At 39.2% G+C, this 23527-nt stretch overlaps 2 protein-coding genes across 2 annotated transcripts in view; both read left to right on the forward strand.

Annotated features, from left to right (window-relative positions):
- The window catches only part of insra (insulin receptor a), a 51669-nt gene extending 49131 nt beyond the window's left edge, over nucleotides 1-2538 (forward strand). The window contains 1 exon segment of the mRNA XM_054596853.1: nucleotides 58-2538. Within this exon segment, the coding sequence (XP_054452828.1) occupies nucleotides 58-415 (358 nt within the window). The 3' untranslated portion in view covers nucleotides 416-2538.
- A 2011-nt stretch (nucleotides 2539-4549) lies between these two features.
- arhgef18a (rho/rac guanine nucleotide exchange factor (GEF) 18a) lies at nucleotides 4550-23514 on the forward strand. The gene is made up of 21 exons (XM_054625037.1): nucleotides 4550-4792; nucleotides 10678-10739; nucleotides 11269-11400; nucleotides 11789-11895; nucleotides 12466-12606; nucleotides 13031-13281; nucleotides 14391-14516; nucleotides 14780-14897; nucleotides 15081-15332; nucleotides 15954-16030; nucleotides 16311-16492; nucleotides 17271-17326; nucleotides 17940-18119; nucleotides 18412-18543; nucleotides 18909-18997; nucleotides 19091-19153; nucleotides 19280-19327; nucleotides 19515-19988; nucleotides 20159-20474; nucleotides 20757-20861; nucleotides 21931-23514. The coding sequence occupies exons 3-21, from the start codon at nucleotides 11333-11335 to the stop codon at nucleotides 22077-22079; spliced, it is 2934 nt and encodes a 977-aa protein (XP_054481012.1). The 5' UTR covers nucleotides 4550-4792; nucleotides 10678-10739; nucleotides 11269-11332; the 3' UTR covers nucleotides 22080-23514.
- Nucleotides 23515-23527: the final 13 nt, after the last annotated feature.

Below are 23527 nucleotides of genomic sequence, written 5' to 3' on the forward strand. Positions count from 1 at the left end.
AATCCAGACATCAGCATCATCTAACCGTGATCCCTCTCCCCCCGTTTCCTCCCCCAGACATAACCTGATGCAGATGTGTTGGCAGTACAACCCCAAGATGCGTCCCGCCTTCCAGGAGATCATCGAGATGCTACGCGAGGACCTGCATCCCTCCTTCCAGGAGGTCTCCTTCTTCTACAGCGAGGAGAACAAGCCGCCCGAGACCGAAGACTTCGACCTGGACATGGAGAACATGGAGAGCATCCCGCTGGACCCGTCGTCCTACTCCCAGAGGGAACAGTGTTTAGACAGGGACGAGGCCTCCTCTGTGGGCCTGAGGGGCAGTTACGAGGAGCACCACATCCCGTTCACACACATGAACGGGGGAAAGACCAACGGACGGATACTGGCCCTGCCGCGGTCCAGCCCCTCCTAACATACTGAACACATCCAGCGCAAACATGTCATTGCTATAGATTTGAATATATTTTTGTTTTTTGTTCTCATTTTATATATAGATCTCACTTTTAGCACTCTCTCTACAAGAGCCCCTCAGTGCATAACTCAGGACTTATTTTTCTCCTCAGATGCCACAAACACACACTACAGCGAAATCCACACATGGATACCAGAAGACACTTTTTGTATTTAAGGACAAAACCTCCCACGTCTCTCTTGTTCATGATTGTAGTTTATATACTGTATATATATATTGCCAAGTTTGTGCTAGACTGGGTGGATAAAATGATTCAACTGTGAAACAAACTCTTGACAAACAAGAAGGCTGCTAAACCCACTGCCCCTCCCCCGAGTCCAGACTGTGTCCCTCTACCCCGACTCAACAAGAGGCTTCATCCCCGGGTTTTTTGAAAAAGAAAAATGGAAAAAAAAGTGCCCTTCTATTATGTCTGTGGCCTACTTTAAATGTCATGGAGCTGTGTCTGAATCTTTGTACACAAGCGGATGACGAAACCGAAAAATGTTAGACTTTGGGAACTCTGTTGGATTGTCAACGACGGTTCAATCCTCGAACAAACTCGTATCCACCGGAGAAGCTGGTTGAAGTGGCTTACCTCCTCACACTCTGCAGTATTCCAAAATGGCACACAGGATAAACACAGAACTTTTGTTGGGTTATATTTTTTTAAATTTTATTTACATGTCTATCTTTCTTTCTTTTCTTTTCCTCTTTTTTTTTTTTTTTTTGGAGTTCTCACATTTTCAGCTGAAGGATATTTAAACTGTTTTCAAAAACATGTTGGTGAACGAGTTCCTCAGATTGACCAATAGCTGCTTCTTTGGTATATTTTAGTGGGTATAGAAGATAAAAAAATATATATAAATATATATATATATGAATATATTGTTGATGTTTTTGTACATAGCTGATATGTTGTCTTTCTTGAGGTATTTACGGTCCTAGAAAATGTTTTTACATGTTAGTCTATTATGTTTATTTTTTCTAATCCAAAAATTCTTACTAATTAGCTTTTTTGGACTTATGATCAACCTACAGCACTTGGTCTTTTTTGCTACGCGACGCTTGGGAGAAGGAGCGTTTTCAGCTTAAGATGTCTGCCCATCATATCAAGATCAAATAAAATAGTGCTGTAAATAATGCAGCAAGGTGCATTCATGAAGAGGCTCCCGCAGTGCTTCTGTTGTTTTCCATTCTCACAATACATGTGTTTTTTCAAGACCGTGTTTTCTTCTTCAGTTTATGTTGAGATTGTTATGCGTCTATAAAAAGGTAAGTTGTGCTTTTATCTCAGTGAGTAGAGTATGAAGAGGTAAGATATTTTCTCCAACAGAGCCACAAAATATGATGCACACACACTCAAAACTCAATTTACATAAAAACTAGAGCCAGGGCGAGTTGTGATATTTGAGGCCAATACAGATATTAACATATGTGGATAAAAGAGAAATCCTTTGGCAGTTGAATTTTTTTTATACAACCACTCAACACTACACAAATAAATACTTTTGGCAATAATGACTCAAATTTGGTTATTTTAGAGTTTTGATAAAGGTATATACATTTATATACAGAGGAAAAACCTTTAACCCTGAGGAAATGTACCTCTAACATACTGATGTTTCACAGATGATGACAATGATATTAAATTCTGAATAACTTTCTCCAGAATTGCAATCATTATAAATATGATTAAAAGCTCAAATACAACAACAACATCTAAGAAAAAGGAAAATGCCAGCTTTAAAATGTTTACGTACAGCCTTTCCTATGTGTATGTCTGCCATTATATTTGCCAAGAGCAGTGACGCATCATATCTGTTGGACATTAATCAAAAGCATTTCTAAATTTGCATTAAATGCTATGTGTGGTAATGAGGGTATCAACTGTAATTGGTAATAAAGCTAAATGACTGTGCCATAGGCTTAAATGTATTAGGTTTAGTGCAATGATGCCACCTGCTGGACAACAATAGTTTAGGAAATACCCTCTATGTGATGCCTATATTACTGTATATACTATGCAAAGCCAAGCTTTGCACTTTTGACATAAGTTTTATTTCTGTACAATATATATATATATAAAAGTTTTGATGACAATCTGATGTAAAAAAAAAAGTTTTCAAGATAAATTGTTCCAACATTTTCATGCTAAGGGACGGTAGATGAATTCATGCAGGTCTGATCATTACATTACAGTCATTTAGCAGACGCTTTTCTCCAAAGCGACTTACAGTCAGTAGTATGTTACATATCATTCACCCATTCACACACTGATGACAGGCTACCATCAAGGTGCCACCATCAGACTCTAACTAACATTCATCATCCAGTCCACACCGATGGCCTTCAGGAGCAACTTGGGGTTAAGTGTCTTGCCCAAGGACACATCGACTGCCGAAGCCGGGTATCGAACCACCGACCCTCTGATTGGAGAACTACCTTGCTCTCCACTACGCCACAGCCGCCCCATCACTAAAACTATGTATAATAATTGTGACTCTCAGTATCTCCCATAAAGACATAGGAGCTTGTCTATATGGTGTTAAAGAATAGGTTCACGTTTTATTACAATACTCAAAAGGCCAAATGTTCCTTAAATGAGTTATTGGTCACTAATACATTCTCTTCTAAAACATCCCTTTTCTAACACGACTTTAATGTAAGTGATGGGGGACAAAACATTTTTATTAGATTAACTCAGACTGTTGAAGCCTCATGTTATCTTTGAAACTAAAAAAGGATTGTTTGTGAATGAGGACTGGATTGTGTCCCACCATCTCTTACATTAGAGACCAATATCTCTATTAATGTACATAGGGGCTTGTGGTTAGGGTTCAGGACATATTTCAAAAATAATAATAACTTTCCCTTTAACTGATTAACACTGGAAACTGATCATGAAAAATCCACACATTTACATGTACATTTAAGGGACCTTTGGGTGTTCTGAGAGGGGTGTGTTAGAGGAGGATTTGTAACCTGTGTGTTTCTAAAGACCTTGGCTATGGCCCTGGATTCACCTGCAGCCAGTGCAGTCCAAGTAAAGTCAGGGCCTCATTTTCCACCTGCCAGTCTGGGGATCACAAAACGCAGCCTAAACCAAAATATGTACCTGATGTGCAACTGAATGACCAAACTAGTCCATATTTACAAAGTGGAGGAGGTACAAGTGTTTCAAGGTACAGGGCTTTTGTTTGACTAAACCCTTTCAGCACATGGTCCACTCAGTAGCTGTTCGGGAGCTTTTGATTGCAGGACACAATCTTCTCCAGCAGGAGTCACCCGCCTGAATCACAGACGTCCACTTTTCTGAGCACTTCAATTATTTCTTGACTTCAAATTAAGATTGAAAGTTCATTATTGATGCTGGAAATAGTAGTTGATAAAATATTCACATCACAATGTCCATTTATGATGTGACTTTCTCTACCAGACCTCTGCTGTCAATATTGATACCTCTTTCCAATCACCTGTATATAAGAAAGGTTTCTCTCTAATACTCCCTCTCAATATGTTTGGATCACAACATGCACGCTGAATCAAAGTGAAAGAGGGTCAAAGCAGTTTTAAATATTATCTCCTGCCTGCATTCCCTGTAGTTGCATAGATAGATTTTATTTTTATTTTCGTGTCATGCACAAAAACGTGTCCAACCCTCATGGGTTTACAAGACACCAACAACACAGCTGCAGAGGATCCACATGTCATCAGGTCACATTTGATTACAAAACAACCGGTTGCTTCACCGCTCAATCTTAAACTAAACATTCTGCCTTCTCTCCTCCGGCCTGGCAAACAAAACCTGCTGCAAAGAAGGTTCCTTTCCTTAAACACAACTCCAGTTGTTCATAGTCATCCAGCCAAAAGAAATCAACATAAATGGAAGTTTATGTTACTCCATACATGAAGAAAAAGCTTTTTTATTTATACCAAAATAAAAAAGCATCTCAGTTTTCACACCCACTGGTTTCCACCCTGCTGGATGTGGTGTCACTGTTTCATACAGGGAGAGCCATTAAAACAAACAACCAATCAGGTGAATTTACATAAATGCCAATTAGTTGTCAGCAGTACAGCAGAGGTCACACTGGTGGAAACATGTCTCCTGCATTAGTTTAAAGTGTTGGATGAACTGTTCCCACAATGCTTAGAGAGGGAAGGAGGGCTCACCAGAGGAGGGATCACAGTGTGTAGTGTGTGTGTGCACTGGTTCCACTGTGCAGTGTGTGTGTGGTTCTGCCTCCCACAGAGGCACCTGGTGAAAGACATTAACTCCTTAACTCCTCTCTGGAATAAACAGAAAGGTGTGCTTGTGCTTCATCTCAACACCGGGTAAGAGGAGGACTTGTTTGTTTGTTTGTTTGTTTGTTTGTTTAATTGTTCTGGTTGGTCAGTAGTTACATTAACAGTTGGTTAACTCTAACGTCAGTTGGTTAACTCTAACGTTCTAAATGGTTACGTTAGCGTAAGTAGCGTTAACGTCAGTTTGTTAACGTAAGCTAACGTTTGCTTACGTTAACGTCAGTTGGTTAACTCTAACGTTCCAACTGGTAACGTCAACGTAGTTTACGTTAACGTCAGTTGGTTAACTCTAACGTTCTAAATGGTTACGTTAGCGTAAATAACTCTAACGTCAGTTGGTTAACTCTAACGTTCCAACTGGTAACGTCAGCGTAGTTTACGTAAACGTTAGTTGGTTAACGTAAGATAACGTTTTTTACGTAAACGTTAGTTGGTTAACGTAAGCTAACGTTTGCTTACGTGAACGTCAGTTGGTTAACTCTAACGTTCTAAATGGTAACGTCAGCGTAAGTAACGTTAACGTTAGTTGGTTAACGTAAGCTAACGTAGCTTACGTTAACGTTAGTTGGTTAACGTAAGCTAACGTTTTTTACGTAAACGTTAGTTGGTTAACGTAAGCTAACGTTTGCTTACGTTAACGTCAGTTGGTTAACTCTAACGTTCTAAATGGTTACGTTAGCGTAGCTTACGTTAACGTCAGTTGGTTTACGTAAGCTAACGTTTGCTTACGTAAACGTCAGTTGGTTACGTTGACGTCAGTTGGTTACCGTTTGCTACCTTTTTAAGAAAACATATCGCCATCGTGAAAACAAGTCGTTACTAAAGCGGTTACCTCGTACTTTAAAACAACCGACTTGTTAACTGACATGAACTTCTTCATTAGTGGGTTTTTTTTTATTTGACTTTGAACAGTTGAGGCAACAATTAACACGAACGTTCCGTAATTGTACGCTGGTGTCGGTGGGTCGGTATTCACCACGGTAGCGTAGCTACGTTAACGTTACAGTGACAGACGCTCATGTCTCCACCTCTTGACCTCTTGTGTCGTTCCCCTCCATCCCAAAGCACCTGTCTCTAATGATGGAACATTACATTACATTACATTATATTACATTATATTACATTACATTATATTACATTACACTACAGTATATTACATTACATTACATTACATTTACATTACATTACATTACAGTCATTAGCATTACGCATTTTTATCCAAAGCGACTTACAGGAAGTGTATTCAACATAGGTATTCAAGAGAACTACTAGTCACCAGAAGTCATAAGTGCATCTCCTTTCTTAAACAAGCATCTTAAAGCATAAACCAGAGCAAAAGTATAGTGCAGAGGCAAATTACTACGAAAACAATAATTGCAACAGACTAATACGAATATAATAAGTGCTACAAACTACTACGAATAGGATAAGTGCAGTAAACGAATACGAATGCAATAAGTGCTACAAACTAATACGAATGCAATAAGTGCAACAAACTAATACGAATGCAATAAGTGCTACGAGGAAGGCTCAGGGTAGTACTTCTTGAAGAGGTGAGTTTTCAGCCTAAAGATGGGCAGCGACTCTGCTGTCCTGACGTCGGTGGGGAGTAACCACTTAACGTTGGCACCTTGGCATTCCCCACATCCCCCTCCATTTGATACCACGAAAACCTTTTATGGCTCTTTTTTTAATTTTCTTAATAATTAACAGCCTGGCACTCAATGAGGCTGTGATGTGGTTCCTACCATGTGCTTTGAGGGAACCATTAAGAACCCTGTCAGGTTTATCATTTGGAGAAACGTTAAATAAAGTTGAACGCGGAGCGATACGAAAACCTTTAAAACACACGATTCCACAAAAACATAGATCCTCATAAAATAACCCAGGCGGAATGATATGACTTAAAACTGCAGTTTCCGCCTTGTAATGGTAGTAATACTCTAGTTCACTGAAGTATTGCAGTTTAAATAGTTGAATTCAAGAAGTTGAAGTTGCTGTCAAAGTGCAGTTACTGAATGAAGTTGAAATTGTAGTTAAAATGTGTTGAAATAAGTTTAGTTTTCAGTTGAGGTTCAAGCACTGCCAGGATTTGAACTCATCAAGCCTCACTTGAAGAGGAAGTCGAGCTAAATGAATGCCAGTTTTAATGTATAAACTGCCAAATTACATTTTAAGTGTATTCAAGTGTAAAAAGTTTCTGGACTTAAAACACCCGAACAAAGCGAAGATCTGAGACTTGTAAGGGTTTGAAGTGTCAGCATTGAAAGACATCGAGATAGCGGTATATTCTATTCTGGTATATTCTAAAAGCTCGAACATGAATCCATTACATAGATGCATCCAAACCACCAGTACAGAACCAATGTTAGAATTAGAATAAATCACTGGTGTTGTGTTAGAGGCAAGGTTTCAGTGTCGCCTCACAATGACGGTATGAGGAGACCGTATTTAGCTGTTGACAATAAAAGGAATACATTTTTCTTGCCTGTCATCCCATTTTTAAATCAGAAATTGAGGGCATCATTATGTATTATATTTACAAGAGCATGGTATGACCTCTAAATGTAAGAGTCACAATGAATACCAGGGGTTTTGCATGTTGTTTCCCATTTAGCCCAAGTCACGTATACTTTAGAGCTCAGCTAACCATTCTGCAAACCGTGCTGTATGTTAGAAACTGAGAGTATTCAAACTGTTTGTTGCAGCCATTGGTGTCCATTCATTTCAGTATAATATGAAAGCATCACATCATCGTCCTTAAAGCAAAATTACATTATTGTTAGGAGGTGTGGAATGTGCACACTGTTCAAATTAATCTGAATCCATGAATGAATCCATTCAACTGTAATGCAAGATACATAAAAAGGTACGTTTAAAGAGTTTGCAATGATGTTCATACTGTTCGGAAATAAACTTAACCAATGTCTGCCAGAAACAGTAAGAAAAATCTAAAAAACAATATATAGCGTACAAATGAAAATGCTCCTCAAAAATGGACAGCAAACATCAAAGTCAAAGAGAGTCAAGTTTGATATTGATCTGTGACCAATTGGCAGACTAATATGTTTCCAGTAAGGAAGTGCTGTATCACCCAGAGGTCGCACAGCATTGCATACACACAGATGTCACTCGTGGCAAGGGAAGGATTCACCTGTTCATACTGACAGAAGCACATTGGCATGCGTTTACAGCACCTAACACTAAAGATAAAAAACACCGACAGGATCCAGAAGTTAATAAATAAACTGTGTGTCAAGGCTGGATGTGAAGGCAACATGGAGCACAAGCAGGACCTGTTGCTTTAAAGGGAAGATTTCACTACGTCTCTGACTTTGGCAAATTATGCTTGTGTGATGATGTGCTTGTGTGAACAAATTCAGCCTCCAGGGTTTATTAGGAACAAGAGCAACACGGATCACTGGTTTCTGTGTATCAGTCAGCTTCTACGGCCTCCTCAGGCTGATGGCTATAGTTTCACTGTTAACCATTGATTGCCTGGTTTCACTTTACTTGTCACGGCAGAACATCAGCAACTCTCCTTTGTTTTCATAGTCTTGTTGTTGCGGTGTTGAAGTGATTCGGGCCCATGTCTTTCTAAGTGAAACTACTTTCCACAAACGCAGCATTTAGCAGTTTTCTTTTCTTCTGTCCTCTGCAGGATACTTGGCAGACTTGCTGGTCAGGTTTTGTCTCTTGCAGGGAATGACCTGTATTTCATGCTGCTCTGTTCTCTTTCCGCCCAGTGTGGGTGAATCACTTTAGGTGTGGTTGTCACTCACAACAAGGGGCTGAATAACTATACAACCACAATATGGCTAATAACATACCATGGGGCTTTGAAATGGGTATTTTAAAGAAAGTAATGTAATACAAGTACCTGGGAAAAGGTTTGTTTGTTTGTATGCTGAGGACATTTGTAGATCTTAAACTTTGTCATATGGTTACAATTAAGTATGTAGAAAATGCTTTTAATATGATCGGTTAAGTCCAAAGCACAGTTGTTGCTATTTCTATCCCAAAAGATAATAAATATCATGTGATTCTTTGGCAGATTATTGTTATAGGAACTGGGACTTTGTTTACAGGACACATCAAGAAATGGTTGAACAGCAGGTAAAGCAGGAAGAGTTTTGAGAATTGAGGCTAGACTAGTACTGCAAACAACTTTTTTTTTTTTACAAATAAATACATTTTAGATATTAATTTAATCTGTGAAATTTCAGAAAATGAACACATCCTCACACAAATATCTGGCATATGCTAAAATTGATGGCATGGCTTTGTTGGTCGTTCCACCACTTATTATGGGGATCTCTTGATCTTTCATCATCTGGTATGGTCAGATGGTTTTTGACCAAACACCATCAAAACTAGTGCTTGGTTATCGACTCTTGACTGTCCTGTTGCTTGATAAAATACTTTAGAAGTTAATCAACATCACAATTGTAATTCTCTGTTCTCTAGTTGATGGGTGTAAATAGATTGTGAAATGTTGGCTTAATATTTGAACACATTTGCACATCTTGATTCATCCTTCTCCATAATTTTGTTTTTGGGGGTTCAACAAAAAAGAAAGATATGAAGTCCTACACAATCAAACTACCTAAAGAAAAGAAAAAAAGCTTCCCCAGGCGTGACAATAGCGTCTACATTATATCAAATTATATACTTTTTTTTTTTTTTTTTTTAAATGACTCCCACCTGTAGCAGCATTTACAGCCCTCGTGCACATTAGCTGCTATAAGCCTCTCTAAACAGTGTGCTGCAAACACTGATGTTGTGGTTTCTGCTCTTGTTCTGCAGGACGTGTGTGTGTCAAACAGGTGAGCCAGAGGCTAGCAGGAGAGCTGCTGTGTGTGTTTAGTCAAACAGTATTGTGTACGTTTCAGGTGTGTCTGACTTTGAACAACTGCTGCTTCGATACAATTAGAGGGCCGTTTTTAATGTAGCTTGAAAAAAGACCTTTTAGCAATGTGGTTGTTATTCATGCATTGTTCAAGTTTATTTGTTCAGTATGATTTATTTTAGCACCAACAGAACCTCCCACGTTAAAGAGTCTTCTTTCTGTCTGGTTTGCCACAAGCTTTGCTACTGCTGCTTTTGAATCAGGTAGAAAACACTGGATCGGTCTCATTGACCCTCAAGGGCCCATTAGCATGTGCACATTTACAGACACTCATGAAGACATAGCCAGCAGGGTCACTGCACTGAAAACAGGACACACACTGCTTTCTGTCAGAGTTGGCACCAAATTCAATCAGATTGTGACGACATGGTGTTCAATGTCAGTCTTATGTCTGCATCTTCCTTGTCCATTTGTATCTACAGGATTTTCTTCCTCATTTTGTATTTCCAGTGTCACAAGGAAACTGTGGAACACTAAAAATAATAAACAGAAGTTTATAGATATGAACAAAGTGAGTCATTCCTGGTCACAGATATAGAGATGATTACTTAAATGGCATTCAAGAACAGAAAATGAGAAACACTTTAATTTCAAAGCTGGATTTGAAAGGATCGTTCAGTCAGTACTATTTCGGCATCTGTTAGCATTTTCACATCCCATTCTGCAAAGATCTTATATATCACAGAGTAAATGAAAATGCTGAGTAGATAAGAGCTCATTGACATTCATGTCCTGTAATGTCTGTTTTAAAGCAGAATAGGAAGTGTTATTCCATGTATGTGCTAACAGAAACTGTACTGTCACTGTAATAAATCTTCTCATTTGTAGCACAGCTCTGTGTTCTCTCTCCTATGGCACTATTTGTCTGTTGCGTCTTTGCCTGGGAGCTGGTCTGACTTGAGCTGTGCTGTCACAGTTTGCCAAACCAGTTCCCTCTCCACAGAGCTGGATTAGTTGTTGTTTGGATTCATGCGCTTTCTACTTACAGTCCTTTCTCTATTTTTAGGTAACCTGTCTGTTTTGAGGGCTTATGAGTCAATCACGTGCTTTCAGAAACAAATAATAAAGGTACGTTCATTTGCATTTGGTAATAGACTCTTAATCCTTGAAATGCTCGTTGCTTTTGATGAGGCGCTGGCCAATAATCTATGCATTGATTTTCAGTATTATTGTATTGTGGGGTTTCAATCATATTGTGTTTATGTCAGTTAAAGTTTTTAAATGGTGTTAAATGTGTTTTCATAGTTGTAGAACACAGCTCATTACTTTGAAAATGCAATGTGTGATTTTACATTAACAAGGGAAAGAATGTACAAGGGAAGAAGATATCAGTTTTCTGACTTTAGATTTGCTGTGTGTTTTTATTATTTTGTTTTTATGATGTGAATTTGACACAACTACTTGTAACAGTTCATTTCTTGTAAATTTAATTCCTCTGCACTTTGCTTCTCTTTCTTTCCCCAAACTTCCTACTTTTATTAGTTCACATAGAATTTGTCTTTCTGCCTCTGTTACTCACAGTCTACTTTTCTTTCTTTCTAATTCTCTGTTTTTTTTTTGCTCTCTCTCTCTCTCTCTCTCTTTCTCTCCCTCTCAGCTCTGGGGAGAGCGTTTCTCCCCCAGCCTCCCATGGCCTCCCCGCCTGCATCCTCCGTCCAGGCATGACCGTCACCCCTAAAAAACACAGAGTTCAGCCTGGTTCCTCCTCTTTCATCAACACAAGTCCCAGGTTGGTGAACATGAATTTTAAGAACTCATTTCCATCATGTGCCTTTTGTGTCTTAGGCCACATTCCCAGCACAACAGCGTTCTTATTAAACTCTTACATGATACAGATTGTATTTCATCTGCTGACTCTTGACTGGAAATCAAACAGTCGCATGTTTTTCCGGTTTCATTATAATCTTGATAAAGATGAGCGATACAAAACCTGATACTGAGTCATGTGTTAGCTTTTATTGTTTTTACTGTCATTTCTCCTTCTATCGGATAGATGAGATCAACATTCCAAGTCTAAAGGAATAATGAATTGTATGCAAAAAAGAATTTGTGTGTGCAGTTTTGTACGCTGACATCATTTTTACCTGAGGAGCTTTATCTCATCACTTACTAACTAGATCCAGTCCCGCGCAGATGGATGAGGTCGAAGGCCTCCGGTCGAAGCCGATCCCTGAGGACTCCGTGTCGCTGGCTTCCTCTTTGGCTGAGCCCATCAACCTAGAAGGTCAGTGGGTTTCTGTCAGCAGGATGAGAAGCTGCTGAAAGCTCCCTGTACCTTTTTGGCACAACAAAACACAGACTGAGACATTATACAAAAAAACCTATTCAGTCAGTATCCTCAAACAGCTATTTCTTAGAATACATACTTCCTGTGTATATACCTGATCTGGGATTTTACAAATGTCATCTTGCCAGGGAACCTTTCAAATAAGTAATAATAATAAATTATAAAACAATTACCATTAGATAGAAATAATCAGTTTAGATTATTTCATCATATGTTTGTCAACAATGGACAGAAAGTGCATATTGTGTCATGACAGTGGCTTTTTTGTTAAATATGGCCATAAAATCCACAGTTAGAAGCTTTTTTTGTTGAATTGAACCTTCCTCTGTTTTTTTTTAATGAAACAAGAATAAAACCTGTGCATGTACAAAACATTTTTGCCACAAAAAAAAAAAGACCTGTACATGACCGGTAATGAATCACTGAGATACATAACCACATGACCACAAAGCACAAGCCTTGTCTGGGTGATACAAGTCCTGGTGGGAATTTCTATGTGTCATCCAGATTCCCATTATACTCAGCTGCAAGGAGAGCTGGAGTCCGACCACCAGAACCTGGAGGCGGGGTCGTGGGGCGTGGCTGTGGACCAGAACTACCTGAAGGCCCTGAACAAAGAGGCTGTTAAGAGACAGGAAGTCATCTATGGTAGGCTCAACCAGCGAGGTCTTTAAATAGATAATCACAAAAATATTTTCAGTAATCATATATTTTATCTTATAAAGTGGTTGTATATTCAGACAGAACTTTCTCATGTCAATCTCCAGTTGAAGAAGATACATTCTTTGATGACAGTGCCTATAATTATGATGTTGATTGATGCTGTCTTTAGCTCACTTCTGCTATGATAATAAAGATAATGACACCAGTAATTGTGTTCACCTAAGAATACATGTTTCCAGCTTAAACCTGGTGAACTACTTTTATCTACTTACATGTCTTTGTTTGCCTTTGTTGTTGAGCAAGGCGCATACAAACCTAGTTATTGTAGCCCACACACATTTTCCTGTACGTTTCAGGCACTCAACCTCGACGTATTAATCAAGACAACCTTCTATTTCATTTTTCCTAGAGTTGATCCAGACGGAGATGCACCATGTACGCACCTTAAAAATCCTTCTTCATGTCTACGTGCACGAGTTGAGGCAGTCCATGCTGATAGAGGGGGCCCAGATTGAGAGGCTCTTCCCTGGAGTGGAAGAACTGCTCAACCTCCACCAGGACTTCCTTAACTGCCTCAAATTACGGAAACACCTAAGTCAAGAGGAGGAAAGTCCGCACAACTACCAGATCACACAGCTGGGAGATATTCTCAACTCTCAGGTAGGGTTGAGTCATTTTAAAACTTCCCTACCTAAATACTTCAGACCTATTTCATAATGATAAACAAAAACACATTTAGATTTGAATCATGTTAAGATAAGATGAGATAATCCTTTTTTTGTCCCAAAGCAGGGCCATTTGCAATGTCATTGAATGTTAATACCACTTATACATCTTTAAACTGAGATTTTGTTTTAATTACATTTGGAAGGCTGGCATAGTCATAAAGGATTCAGATATTTAAACATAGCAGACTAAAGCTGACTTTCAGTAAGTGCTTCAACTTAAAAATAATAAACTTATTGCTCTGTGTCATCATCAAATTTTGTTTTGGTCCAAAGCGAACATAATGGACTCAAAACGCTTATTTTATTGGCTCAAATGCTCCTCATGTGTAGATATGCACTTTTTCATGATAAAGTACAATTTAATAATTTGGAGCAAACTTTTTTTAAGGAGTCGTTTAACCTAGTGCCATGGACCCCACTTTGAGTACAAGTTTAAAGAAATAGTTCTTCCTTCTTAAAAGTGTCATTATTTACATACCTTCAGGACATTACCTTTTCCATGCAAATCTTCTTCAAAACAACTGATGACAGGGGGAAGCTGATCTTTAGAGTCCCAAAAAGATCATGAATTGACTATACAGATTGATCAACATTATCCAGATGTTCTTATGCATTGACAACATTTTCATATTTGGGGTTCCTTTTCACATTTTGAAAATAAGATGCCCATAAGTTGCTACCTTTGCCCCCAGGTGCTTTGTGCCTGTTGATGTTACTGTCCCGTATGCAGCACTGACATGAATACTGTGACACGCAGAAATACAAGAACAGCTTAGTACATGCTTTGTGGCGTTGTTTGTGTATGTTGCATTTGGTGTTCGGCATACAGCCACGATGTCCTCGGTCCAGATCTGGTCTGGGGTCTCTGTGCTGAGCTTCTCTCTTCCCTCAATTATTCCCTTTCCCAAAATAAAGTGAATCTTGATATTTTTACATTTTCAGTCATAAGCTGGCAGTAACCTCAATTGCAGGATTGTTACTACTAAATCGTATCCTGTCTAGAAATGTACATTAAATGTTTTCTTTCCCTTTTTGTATTAGTTTTCAGGTACACGGGGAGAAAGAATGATGGCGTGTTACAGTGAATTCTGCAGTAATCACATTGAAACCATCACCCTCTTCAAAGAGCAGCTGCAGAACAACAAGAAACTGCAGATCCATGTTAGGGTGAGCAGTCTTCACTCATGCTCAAGTTATGTATATGGATGCGAGTCTTGTATTGTCAGAATAAATGCAATTGGAAATTGAAGTGCATTAGTTGCATGCCTGCAGCATCAGAAGCAGTATCTAGGACACAAGCAACAGTGATGACGTTCCGCAAAGAATGTTGTAACTAACAAAAATATAACAGTCTGATGTTCAGCCTGAGACTGGATGGCAAGAATGATGCAAGTCTTAAAAAACAAAACCATTCTTTTTTATTTTAACAGAAAATAGGTCAGCATCCCCTTGTGCGACGGTTGGGAATCCCTGAGTGTTTTCTGTTGGTGACTCAACGCATCACAAAATATCCCGTCCTGGTGGAGAGAATCATAAAGAACACTGAAGGTATCATCTCATCACTTACCAGCATCTCAACAAGCCGTTACTGTTGTTATAATCAATGTTCGGCCTTTGACAAACTGAAATCTTCTTTGGTAACCTAAATGCTGGCTGGAATGGTCCCATGTATAAAATGTTATCATCTATATGTATTTAAAGACTGGTCGATTGATGAGTTTCTCCTTTCAGCTGACACAGACGAGTACAGGTCTCTGGTTCAGGGTTTGGCGCTGATCAAAGACACCATCTCGCAGGTGAACGCTCAGGTCAATGAATACGAGAAAGCCACTCGTCTGAAAGAGATCGCCCTTCGTCTGGAGCCAAAATCTCAGGGCCGGCTGAAGGACGGCCAGCTGCTCCGCAGGGAGGATCTGATCCAGGGGAACAGGACACTGATACACGAAGGCACCTTAACCTGGAAGTCCTCCGGGAGACAAAAAGGTTTGTGATGTTTGTTTGTTCGTGGCTCAGTCAGTAACCATTGCTCACAGCTATGTATGGAAAGTGTTTTGCTAGATATGTTATTGTTAACAGCTGTCATTAATTAAAGCTGTAAATGTAGTGAGACTGATGATCAGTGTGGTTTTACATTTTCATTAAAATATATTTGTATACACTAATGTGGCAGAACAAGACAAAAATAATTACTCTGCATATTAACTTCGACAAGGTACACAAGTGTATCATGAAATACACCTGTATGGAAACGTCTGAAGTCTAATGGTTCCTCCTTCTACTCATTGGTCTGATGTTGATGACATTTTGAGGGATGATGCATCAAGTGACTGACGCTTCGGTGGATTACTGCAGTATTATGGGAATGTGTGTTTGTGTTTTTAATGAGATTTAACTTTCCTGCAAATTGCCTTTGTGAAAGCCGAAAGATTAAAGAACCAGTTTGGAAGCATATTTTGATGTCATCACTGAAGTGTCAAAGACTAAAAGTCACACATCATGAAAAGTTGGCATGTCTTGATTCCGGCTTCCATGGCAGCTTGAGTCATAACCTCAAGCACCTGTGTTGGGTTGTGTTGATGCTGATTGACATTTATGTCTCATTAGAAATCCTTGCTGTGCTGCTGTCAGACATGCTCCTCCTCTTACAAGAGAAAGATCAGAAGCTTGTTTTTGCTGCTGTGGTGAGTTCTGGCCAAACATTAACGGAGCAGCTGATAGAAAACTCAACTGAAGGTCTTTTGCTGAATCGCTACCTACTGTATCATCTAAACATTCACATTTTAAACAGTTGTTCTACATATAATAAGCAATATTAAGTCTAAGACACAAAATTCCTTTCTTTAAATCATGACATCAAGATAAATCATATCTTGCATGATATGATGTCATAATCCAGGAGCGATTGTGATGATTATTTGAATACTAATGATAACACCTGTTGTATTGTGCTGTCCCATGCAGGATAACAAACCACCAGTGATCTCCCTTCAGAGGCTGATAGTTAGGGAGGTGGCTCATGAGGACAAAGCCATGTACCTTATCTCTGAATGCACCACCAGCATGCCGGAGATGTACGAGATCCACACGCGCTCCAAAGAGGAATGCATCACATGGACGGCGCTGATACGAGAAGCGGTGAACTGGTAAGCTGATGACCTCTAGGAAGAGAGCAGACTGAGTTTTATCGGGGAGTGAGTCACAAGCTTTTTGTTTTGACTCTATGAATGTTTCAAGGAATATGTAGTCAAACTGCACTTCTACATTAATGCTCCACCATGTGTTCAAAATCAGGACTGCATGAATACGTTCACCTTGTGTTTACCCTCACAGATAAAATGAAACAAACAAACTACATCATGGCTCCAACAGAATAGTTGCATCCGCCTATGTTCATAGCCTTGATATCTGATGATAGCTAAAAGACTGAAATGTGACTGAAATAAGAGAAGAGAGTAGTGTAGTTCTGTTTTGTGCAGTACATCTTTCAAATAGTAATGAATACAATTCTTGTAGTCTCATCACTCATAAATGTTTTGTCTCTCTGCCAATTAAATCATGATATATACAGTATTGTGTGCAAAGCTGACATTTTGGCCCGAATGTGATAAAAATGAAAATCTTAAAAAGATTCCAAAGTGAAATCGTAGATATGCCCAAATGTTATGGCAATGTGCCCATTATATCTACAATGTTTTCTTCACATTTGATAAAAATCTGTTATTTTTCTTTTAGATACATTTCCAGGGAGTCATAAATATGATAAATGTTATCTTATTGGTGCTGTATTTGTTGTGATGCCCTTTCCATCCTTACATATACCACATCATGAGATTAAAAAAATCAAAAGGACATTAAAGAGATTATTCTTATATGGAATATATTTATAAAAAATATAACTGGTCAAATGTCTGTGTGATTCAGCTATCCAGACAAGGAGCTGAACCTTGAACTGACTGCTGCACTGCTACACTTTAAAGGTACTCTTTCTTACACAAGAATTGATTATGGGAAGAGATGCATTAAGGGGCCTATAAAACATCCTTTTTTAATTTTAATGTTAAATTATTTTGTTCCATGGTTCAGTATTCTTCTGTAGGTAGAAATACAGTTTTTTCGTTTTTTTTATTGGGGAAAGGTTGGATTGCGTATCATGTCGTTTGTTTTTCATAAAGGAAAGAAGAGGTTGTACACACACAAAAATTTGAGAGAGAAATTTTAGTTTACACATTTCGGCATGCGCACGTCGTCTTTTCCTTTGCTTACTGTTTTGTATTGTTCTTTTGTTTTGAAATGTATAAATGCCATGACATTATAATTGTATGATTGTTTTTCAGTGGGGAAAAAAATGTGCTACTTTACGGAAAGGGTCCATGATCATGTTTTGATAATCAATAATATATACTGGATTTCTTTTTTCAGTGTTTAAGTGTACTATATAAAGGGGAAGTCATGTTCAGTCAACTTCAACTCTTATTTGAATTAATTTAAATAGACCCACAGGAGGGAAACAGTATCCAATCAATTTATTTTTCTCTCATCATTTCTAATGCATTTACTACATGTTGCTTATTTTATGCTGTTACTCTTTAGAAAATCTAAAGATGAGGGATGAGCTGATTCTGCAAAGTCTGACAGAGAAGCAGCAGATCTTCGCTGCCCTCTACGAGACGATTACGGAGCAGGAAACCCCCCACAAAGGGCTGCTGCTCCGAGGGGACGCCACTGACCTCCAGCAGGGGACGACTCTGCTCAAAGGAGCCATCAATGAGGGTGAGAGCTCAGTGTTTACTCTGTTTTCAAAAGTTAGCCTCAGTTTTGTGAAGCCTTGTTCATCATGGTTGTAATAATGAGGCAGGATTCAGTATTTATTTCGGCATCGGTTCGCTGTTAAAACATTGTAATGACATAACAAAGTCCTTATTTGAATTTTGGAGACTTGCGCAGAAGTAAAGGTGAAATATACTCTGTTGTGTTTTCCCTTACATCAAAGTCGTGACTCAGCACTGATGTCTTTTGAGGAGGAGATCTTTAAGGAGTTGTTTTCTTTTTCTTTTGTCTCCAGTGGAAAACCTGCAGAACCTGCTCTTCACAAGGATAAAAGACTCTAACCTTCTTATGGATGAGAGTAGGACGGAGGAGGGGCTGCTCTGGCAGGCCGAGACCTTTGGAGTGTCTGATAGTAACTCTGCTGAAAGTAAGCTGACATAAAACTAACATGGTGTGTCAACAGTAAGACGGCTTCATGATGTTTAGTAAAACATGGCTTATATATTTATCAACGTGTGTGTGTGTGTGTGTTTAATTTAATTTACATGAATTATAAGATATTCTGACGTGAGTTTTAATAAAAGTAGTCAGGGAACTTGACAAGAAACCTTCTCTGGAACTCTTGCATCATGCATCAGGGTTTACATATGGATATCTGGATTTGTTTTAAACTTTGATTGCATTGGTTTTGTTTACAACAAGCCCAATCATACAGCAGAAATTAGGTAACTTTGCTCATATTGAATATGTGAAAGTTATTGACTTTGGATGTGTATGATTTCATTTTGTCAGATGGAGATGCAGCTGTCAGCGAGGGGAGTCCCACCACTAGTGACCCTCAGCTCCAGGAGAGTTACAGCTCTGAGAACCTGGAACAGTCTGTGAGTGAGACGGATGTAAAGGATCTCAACCTTTCTTCCATCATCAGATAAATCATCAGGTACTAACATTGCTTGTGCTATTTTGCTTTTAAGGCTGATGACGTCACACAGATGCCAAACTGCAATTTCGTCTCCAGTGATTTCTCTGTGGCACAGGTAACCCTTCCAATTCTTATTTAGTTAACAGTTTTCCTTTTAAAAAAAAATTCTATTTTCATTAATACAGAAATGTTTACATGTCACTGCAAGTCCTTTGGTGTGCATTGTTATTTTTCTCTGTAGGAGTATGACCGGGTGATACTGCTCGCACAGAGGCTGTACAGCTTAGAAGTAAGACATTGTCAATGCTCTTAAAATAGATTGAGAAATTGTGTTATTTTTTTACTTTTGGCTGTATTTGTGAAATGAATTATATGCTTTTTGAAAAGAACTCCATTAGGTTTCAACCACAATAATACATTGTGTGCTTTCCTATGTTAGATTTCATATGTTTCACATTCAATTCTTCAACGTGCAGGCAATAATCGCCCAGCAGGACAGCCAGATTGAGCTGCAGCACGCTTTTCAGATAAAGAGCAAGCAGCATGCCCGTCATTACAGCAGTGTGCTGCTGGAGCAGGAGAAGCAGCGCAACTCCGAGAAGCAGAAGGAGAAGCTTGCCAACTTGCACAAGCTGCAGACCCAGCATCAAGAGGAGCAGCAGCGCTGGGAGAAGGAGAAGGAGCAGCAGAGGATTCAGATTGAGACTCTAGAGGCTCAGCTGCAACAGAGGGAGGAGGACTGCCGAGAGTGGGAGGAGAAGCTCAATGAAGAGAAGGCTGGGCTGGAGAGGCTGAAGGAAGACTATCAGCAGGACCTGGAGAGGCTGAGGGAGTCCACAAAGTCAGTAGACAAGAACAAGGAGCGTCTAAACCAGGAGAGGGAGCGTCTGGAGCAGCTGCAGGAGAAAATAAAGAAGCTCTACCCAGGAAACTTTGATGATCCAGCACAAGTGAGGAATAGGATGAATCTGATTGATTGATGTTTATCAACAAAATTAGCTTATTCATTTGTCCATTACAAAGTATAACATGGTCAAGAAACATGTTTATATAACACTGATGGTTTAAATCTTATAAAACAACATAATCAGACATAAATGCATCTCCTCTTCCTCTCTAGTTCTGGACTCTCTCCAGTCACCAGTCGTTCAGGGGAAGCATAGTGAACGGAGGTGGCATCTTTACTCCAAAGCCCCACTTGTTGGCGACAAACCCCAACTCCCTGGAAATTCCCCCAAAGGTTCCACCGCGCCGGGAGAGCATCAGCCCCCTGCCGGCCAAGCCCGAGCTGCCGCACCACCTGATCAGCACCACCAACCAGGTGCACAAACCTGGGTCTGTGCAGCAGAAGATCCCCACCAAGCTGGCTGCTCTGCCCAAGGGAAAGGAGAAAGGCTTCAAGAAGAAGGGGTCCCACCATAGAACACACAGTGCAGGTCAGGACACGGGCCTGCTAAATGAATCTCCTTCTGTTTCAGTACAAGGGTCAATTTGAGTTTTAAATCTTTTGTGTCTTTTTTAAAACTGGTGTTATAGAGCATACAAGAGACTTGACATATTTATGTGCAGCTGAACTTTTAGGACACATTGTTCATCAGCCGTGAGCCAGTTGTAAGGTCAATCCGCCTTCAGATTAAAATGCCTTAAAGGTTTAGGTAGTGTGTCGACCTGTACATGTTTACAACACTGACCCCAGTCTTGCCTCTCTCTACCTCCAGCCTCTATAGACGTGAGCCAGGTGCTGCCCATCAGAGTGACCGGGAAAGAAGGAGGAAGTCTGAGAGCCCAAAGTAACAGCAGGCCTCTAAGAATCTACCAATCAGGTACAGACACTCTAACATAAATGTCTTCTCCCTCAGTCATAAAGACATCATCCCTACTTAAAACCAGTGTGTTCCAATGTGTGATACCCACAATTGATTTGAGTTGATAGTCTATTCAATAGTCTATTAAGAATCGAACACTCACTAACCACTGTGTTGTTACTTATATGTAGAATAATTAACTCTGTAGAGGTGGCTATTTTTACACACAACTTGACCTTATCTGATGGTCAAGTGTCTTAAAAAAGTTAAATGAATTAAAGCCTTGTTCATAGATATTTAGAGAGGTTATTTATCCATTTTGAATAATTAAAGTATTTTAGCTAAGAGGTGAAACAAGTGTAAAATGTGAAACCGAAAAAAAAACAGCAGCTGCACAAAGATTACAATTGCAGCAGCTACTACTTTCTCTACCTGTAAGGTGGCGACATCAACACGTCTACCTCTGCAACACGTTTACCTCTGCAACACGTTTACCTCTGCAACACGTCTACCTCTGCAAGTGTGTTTCTTTCTTTTCCTGCATGCGGCACGTGTAGACCTGGTTAGTGGCTGAGCAGCTCCCTCTTGTGGAGTTAAGAAAATAGTGAGGTCGAGTTTTATTTTTCACAGCGGTGGTTGTCCTTGGGAAGAGAGTGCAAGTGCGTTTGTATTTTTTGACCTGATAATTAAATATTGGCAAAATAAAATAAAGTTCAGGTTCAATGTCTTTTAAATATCTATCTCATTTCAGTAGAGTGATGAGTGTTGAGTGATAAATGACACGTGACAGAGAGAATGTCATCTTTTCTCTTTGAAAGCTCACATATTTTCCTTGAGTTTTCTGTTATTTTCTAAGATCCAAGGTTATCTGTTTCAACCCTTGCAGATACACTTTTACACTTTAAGTAATCCTCTGGCATTTTGGCATAAATGCTTGATTTCCATAATTCCCACTTGGATGAGAATATCATCTATGCAGTACAGAGACAGTAGAGGAAAATTGTCTTAAATGTTTTGCTGTCATTTTACAATAACCTACTGTATCCCCATCATTTCTCTTTCCTTTTTTCATTTATCGTCCCTTCAGACACCTTCAACCCACCAGGATCTTTCCACGGTGTGAAAGCATCACAGTCCTTCAGCACGTACAAGAGGAGCAACGAGGCTCCACCACCCCCGCCTCCTTTTCCTAATGATATTCTCGATACGAGCAAAGAGAAGGTAACATTCCTTTAATCGTAAACTACGGGCTGGAGTTTGGATGAGGCCCCGGCCATCAGAAAGACTTTTACACATGGAAAGACTGATGGGGCTGTTGAAAGACATTGGACATGACTTCATGACGTCCATGTGTGTCCAGCATGAAGAGGACAGTTACTTTTATGATATTTTATCACTATAAACCAGCTGTTTGCATTCTGATTAGCTGGACAAGAAAAAAGAAGCAAAGAAATACTGATGGACAGGATTTATAAATATATGTACATTTGTCTTAGAGGTTCAAAAGAAATGTGAAAAGCTCGACCAACATGGACATTTGGGAAGATAATATTTTAAATGAAGATGTTACAAAACCTTTTGTTGCCAAAGACTCTGAGAACGTTATTTTTTTAATCATTTTTATTTGAAATGGAAGTCGGTTATTTTTAAGCCTTAGCATTCAAGTCTTAACTCTGATGCATTTTTTTAATTTAATGAATGATAAAGACGGCGTCTGTTCAAACATGAGGTGCAAAGCTGAAAGGTTTTGTTTTAGAATGAATCAGATGATCATGGAATTTGTGCTGTGGTCCTGCTCCTCGGTACGTCTTGTAATCAAATCATCGGTTGAATAGGGTACGTGGAGGAAACTACATTTTGGCTGTGAAGTTATTGTTTGTAAATACTATCAGCTGTTTTGTGCGCTTCCTGACCAGAGACAGTGACAGAAGGTTGTTTCAGTTTCAAACCAGACCACTGCTGGAAGCATTTATGAGAATGAAAAAGAACTATTTCTGAATGACATTACCTGTTAAATAATGTTCTGGCATGATTTAACGTTTAACATCATGTTGATGATTGACCGCTGTCTCCTTTTGGTTCCATTTACAATTTTCCCAACTAATGGGTCACGGAATAAAAAGATGGTTGACTTGACAGCCTTGAGTTTTTATTGGATCGACTCCATGTGGCTGAAGAAAACCTAAAATTGTTTCAAAGATCATGAACACGAGGTGATGTCGAGGTGCGTTGGGCTAGCTTTAAAAACTAAACTTAACAGAGCCTCACATTCAAGCAGGAAATTGGAATAATATGTGATTTAAAATCAGGAATACTGATTTTATACATGAAGACATAAAACAAGCATGGTAATGGGTCAGATAGTGATCCAGTATGTGAACAGCCTTTCACTCTGAGTGACTGGGCCGAGGCAACAAGGAGGCTCTTTGTCAGACTGTTTATTCCTGTACTCTTAACCGCAGCGGATATTTTTCACAGCTGGATCGTCATGAAGAAAAGAAACATTCAGACTCAGAAACCACTGCAAGGGGCTGATTTGTGTTCGGCATCAAGATATCCCAAAACTAACACTTACAGCATCCTAACTGAAGCTGTTGAGAGGTCTTTCAAACTAATCACATACCAATCAAAACCTGTAAACTAGAGTATTAATTGTGCAATAAAAACCAAACACAACAAATATC

The sequence above is a fragment of the Anoplopoma fimbria genome, chromosome 3 (genome assembly GCF_027596085.1).
Source record: "Anoplopoma fimbria isolate UVic2021 breed Golden Eagle Sablefish chromosome 3, Afim_UVic_2022, whole genome shotgun sequence".
NCBI classification, from domain to species: Eukaryota; Metazoa; Chordata; class Actinopteri; order Perciformes; family Anoplopomatidae; genus Anoplopoma; species Anoplopoma fimbria.

What these genes read in the sequence shown, in the direction of transcription:
- arhgef18a (XM_054625037.1), top strand. Translation starts at nt 11,333, where the DNA reads ATGACCGTCACCCCTAAAAAACACAGAGTTCAGCCTGGTTCCTCCTCT. An exon ending in TTCATCAACACAAGTCCCAG is followed by an intron (nt 11,401 to 11,788) that starts GTTGGTGAACAT and finishes CTTACTAACTAG; the next exon opens with ATCCAGTCCCGCGCAGATGG. An exon ending in TCTAAGAATCTACCAATCAG is followed by an intron (nt 20,862 to 21,930) that starts GTACAGACACTC and finishes TCGTCCCTTCAG; the next exon opens with ACACCTTCAACCCACCAGGA.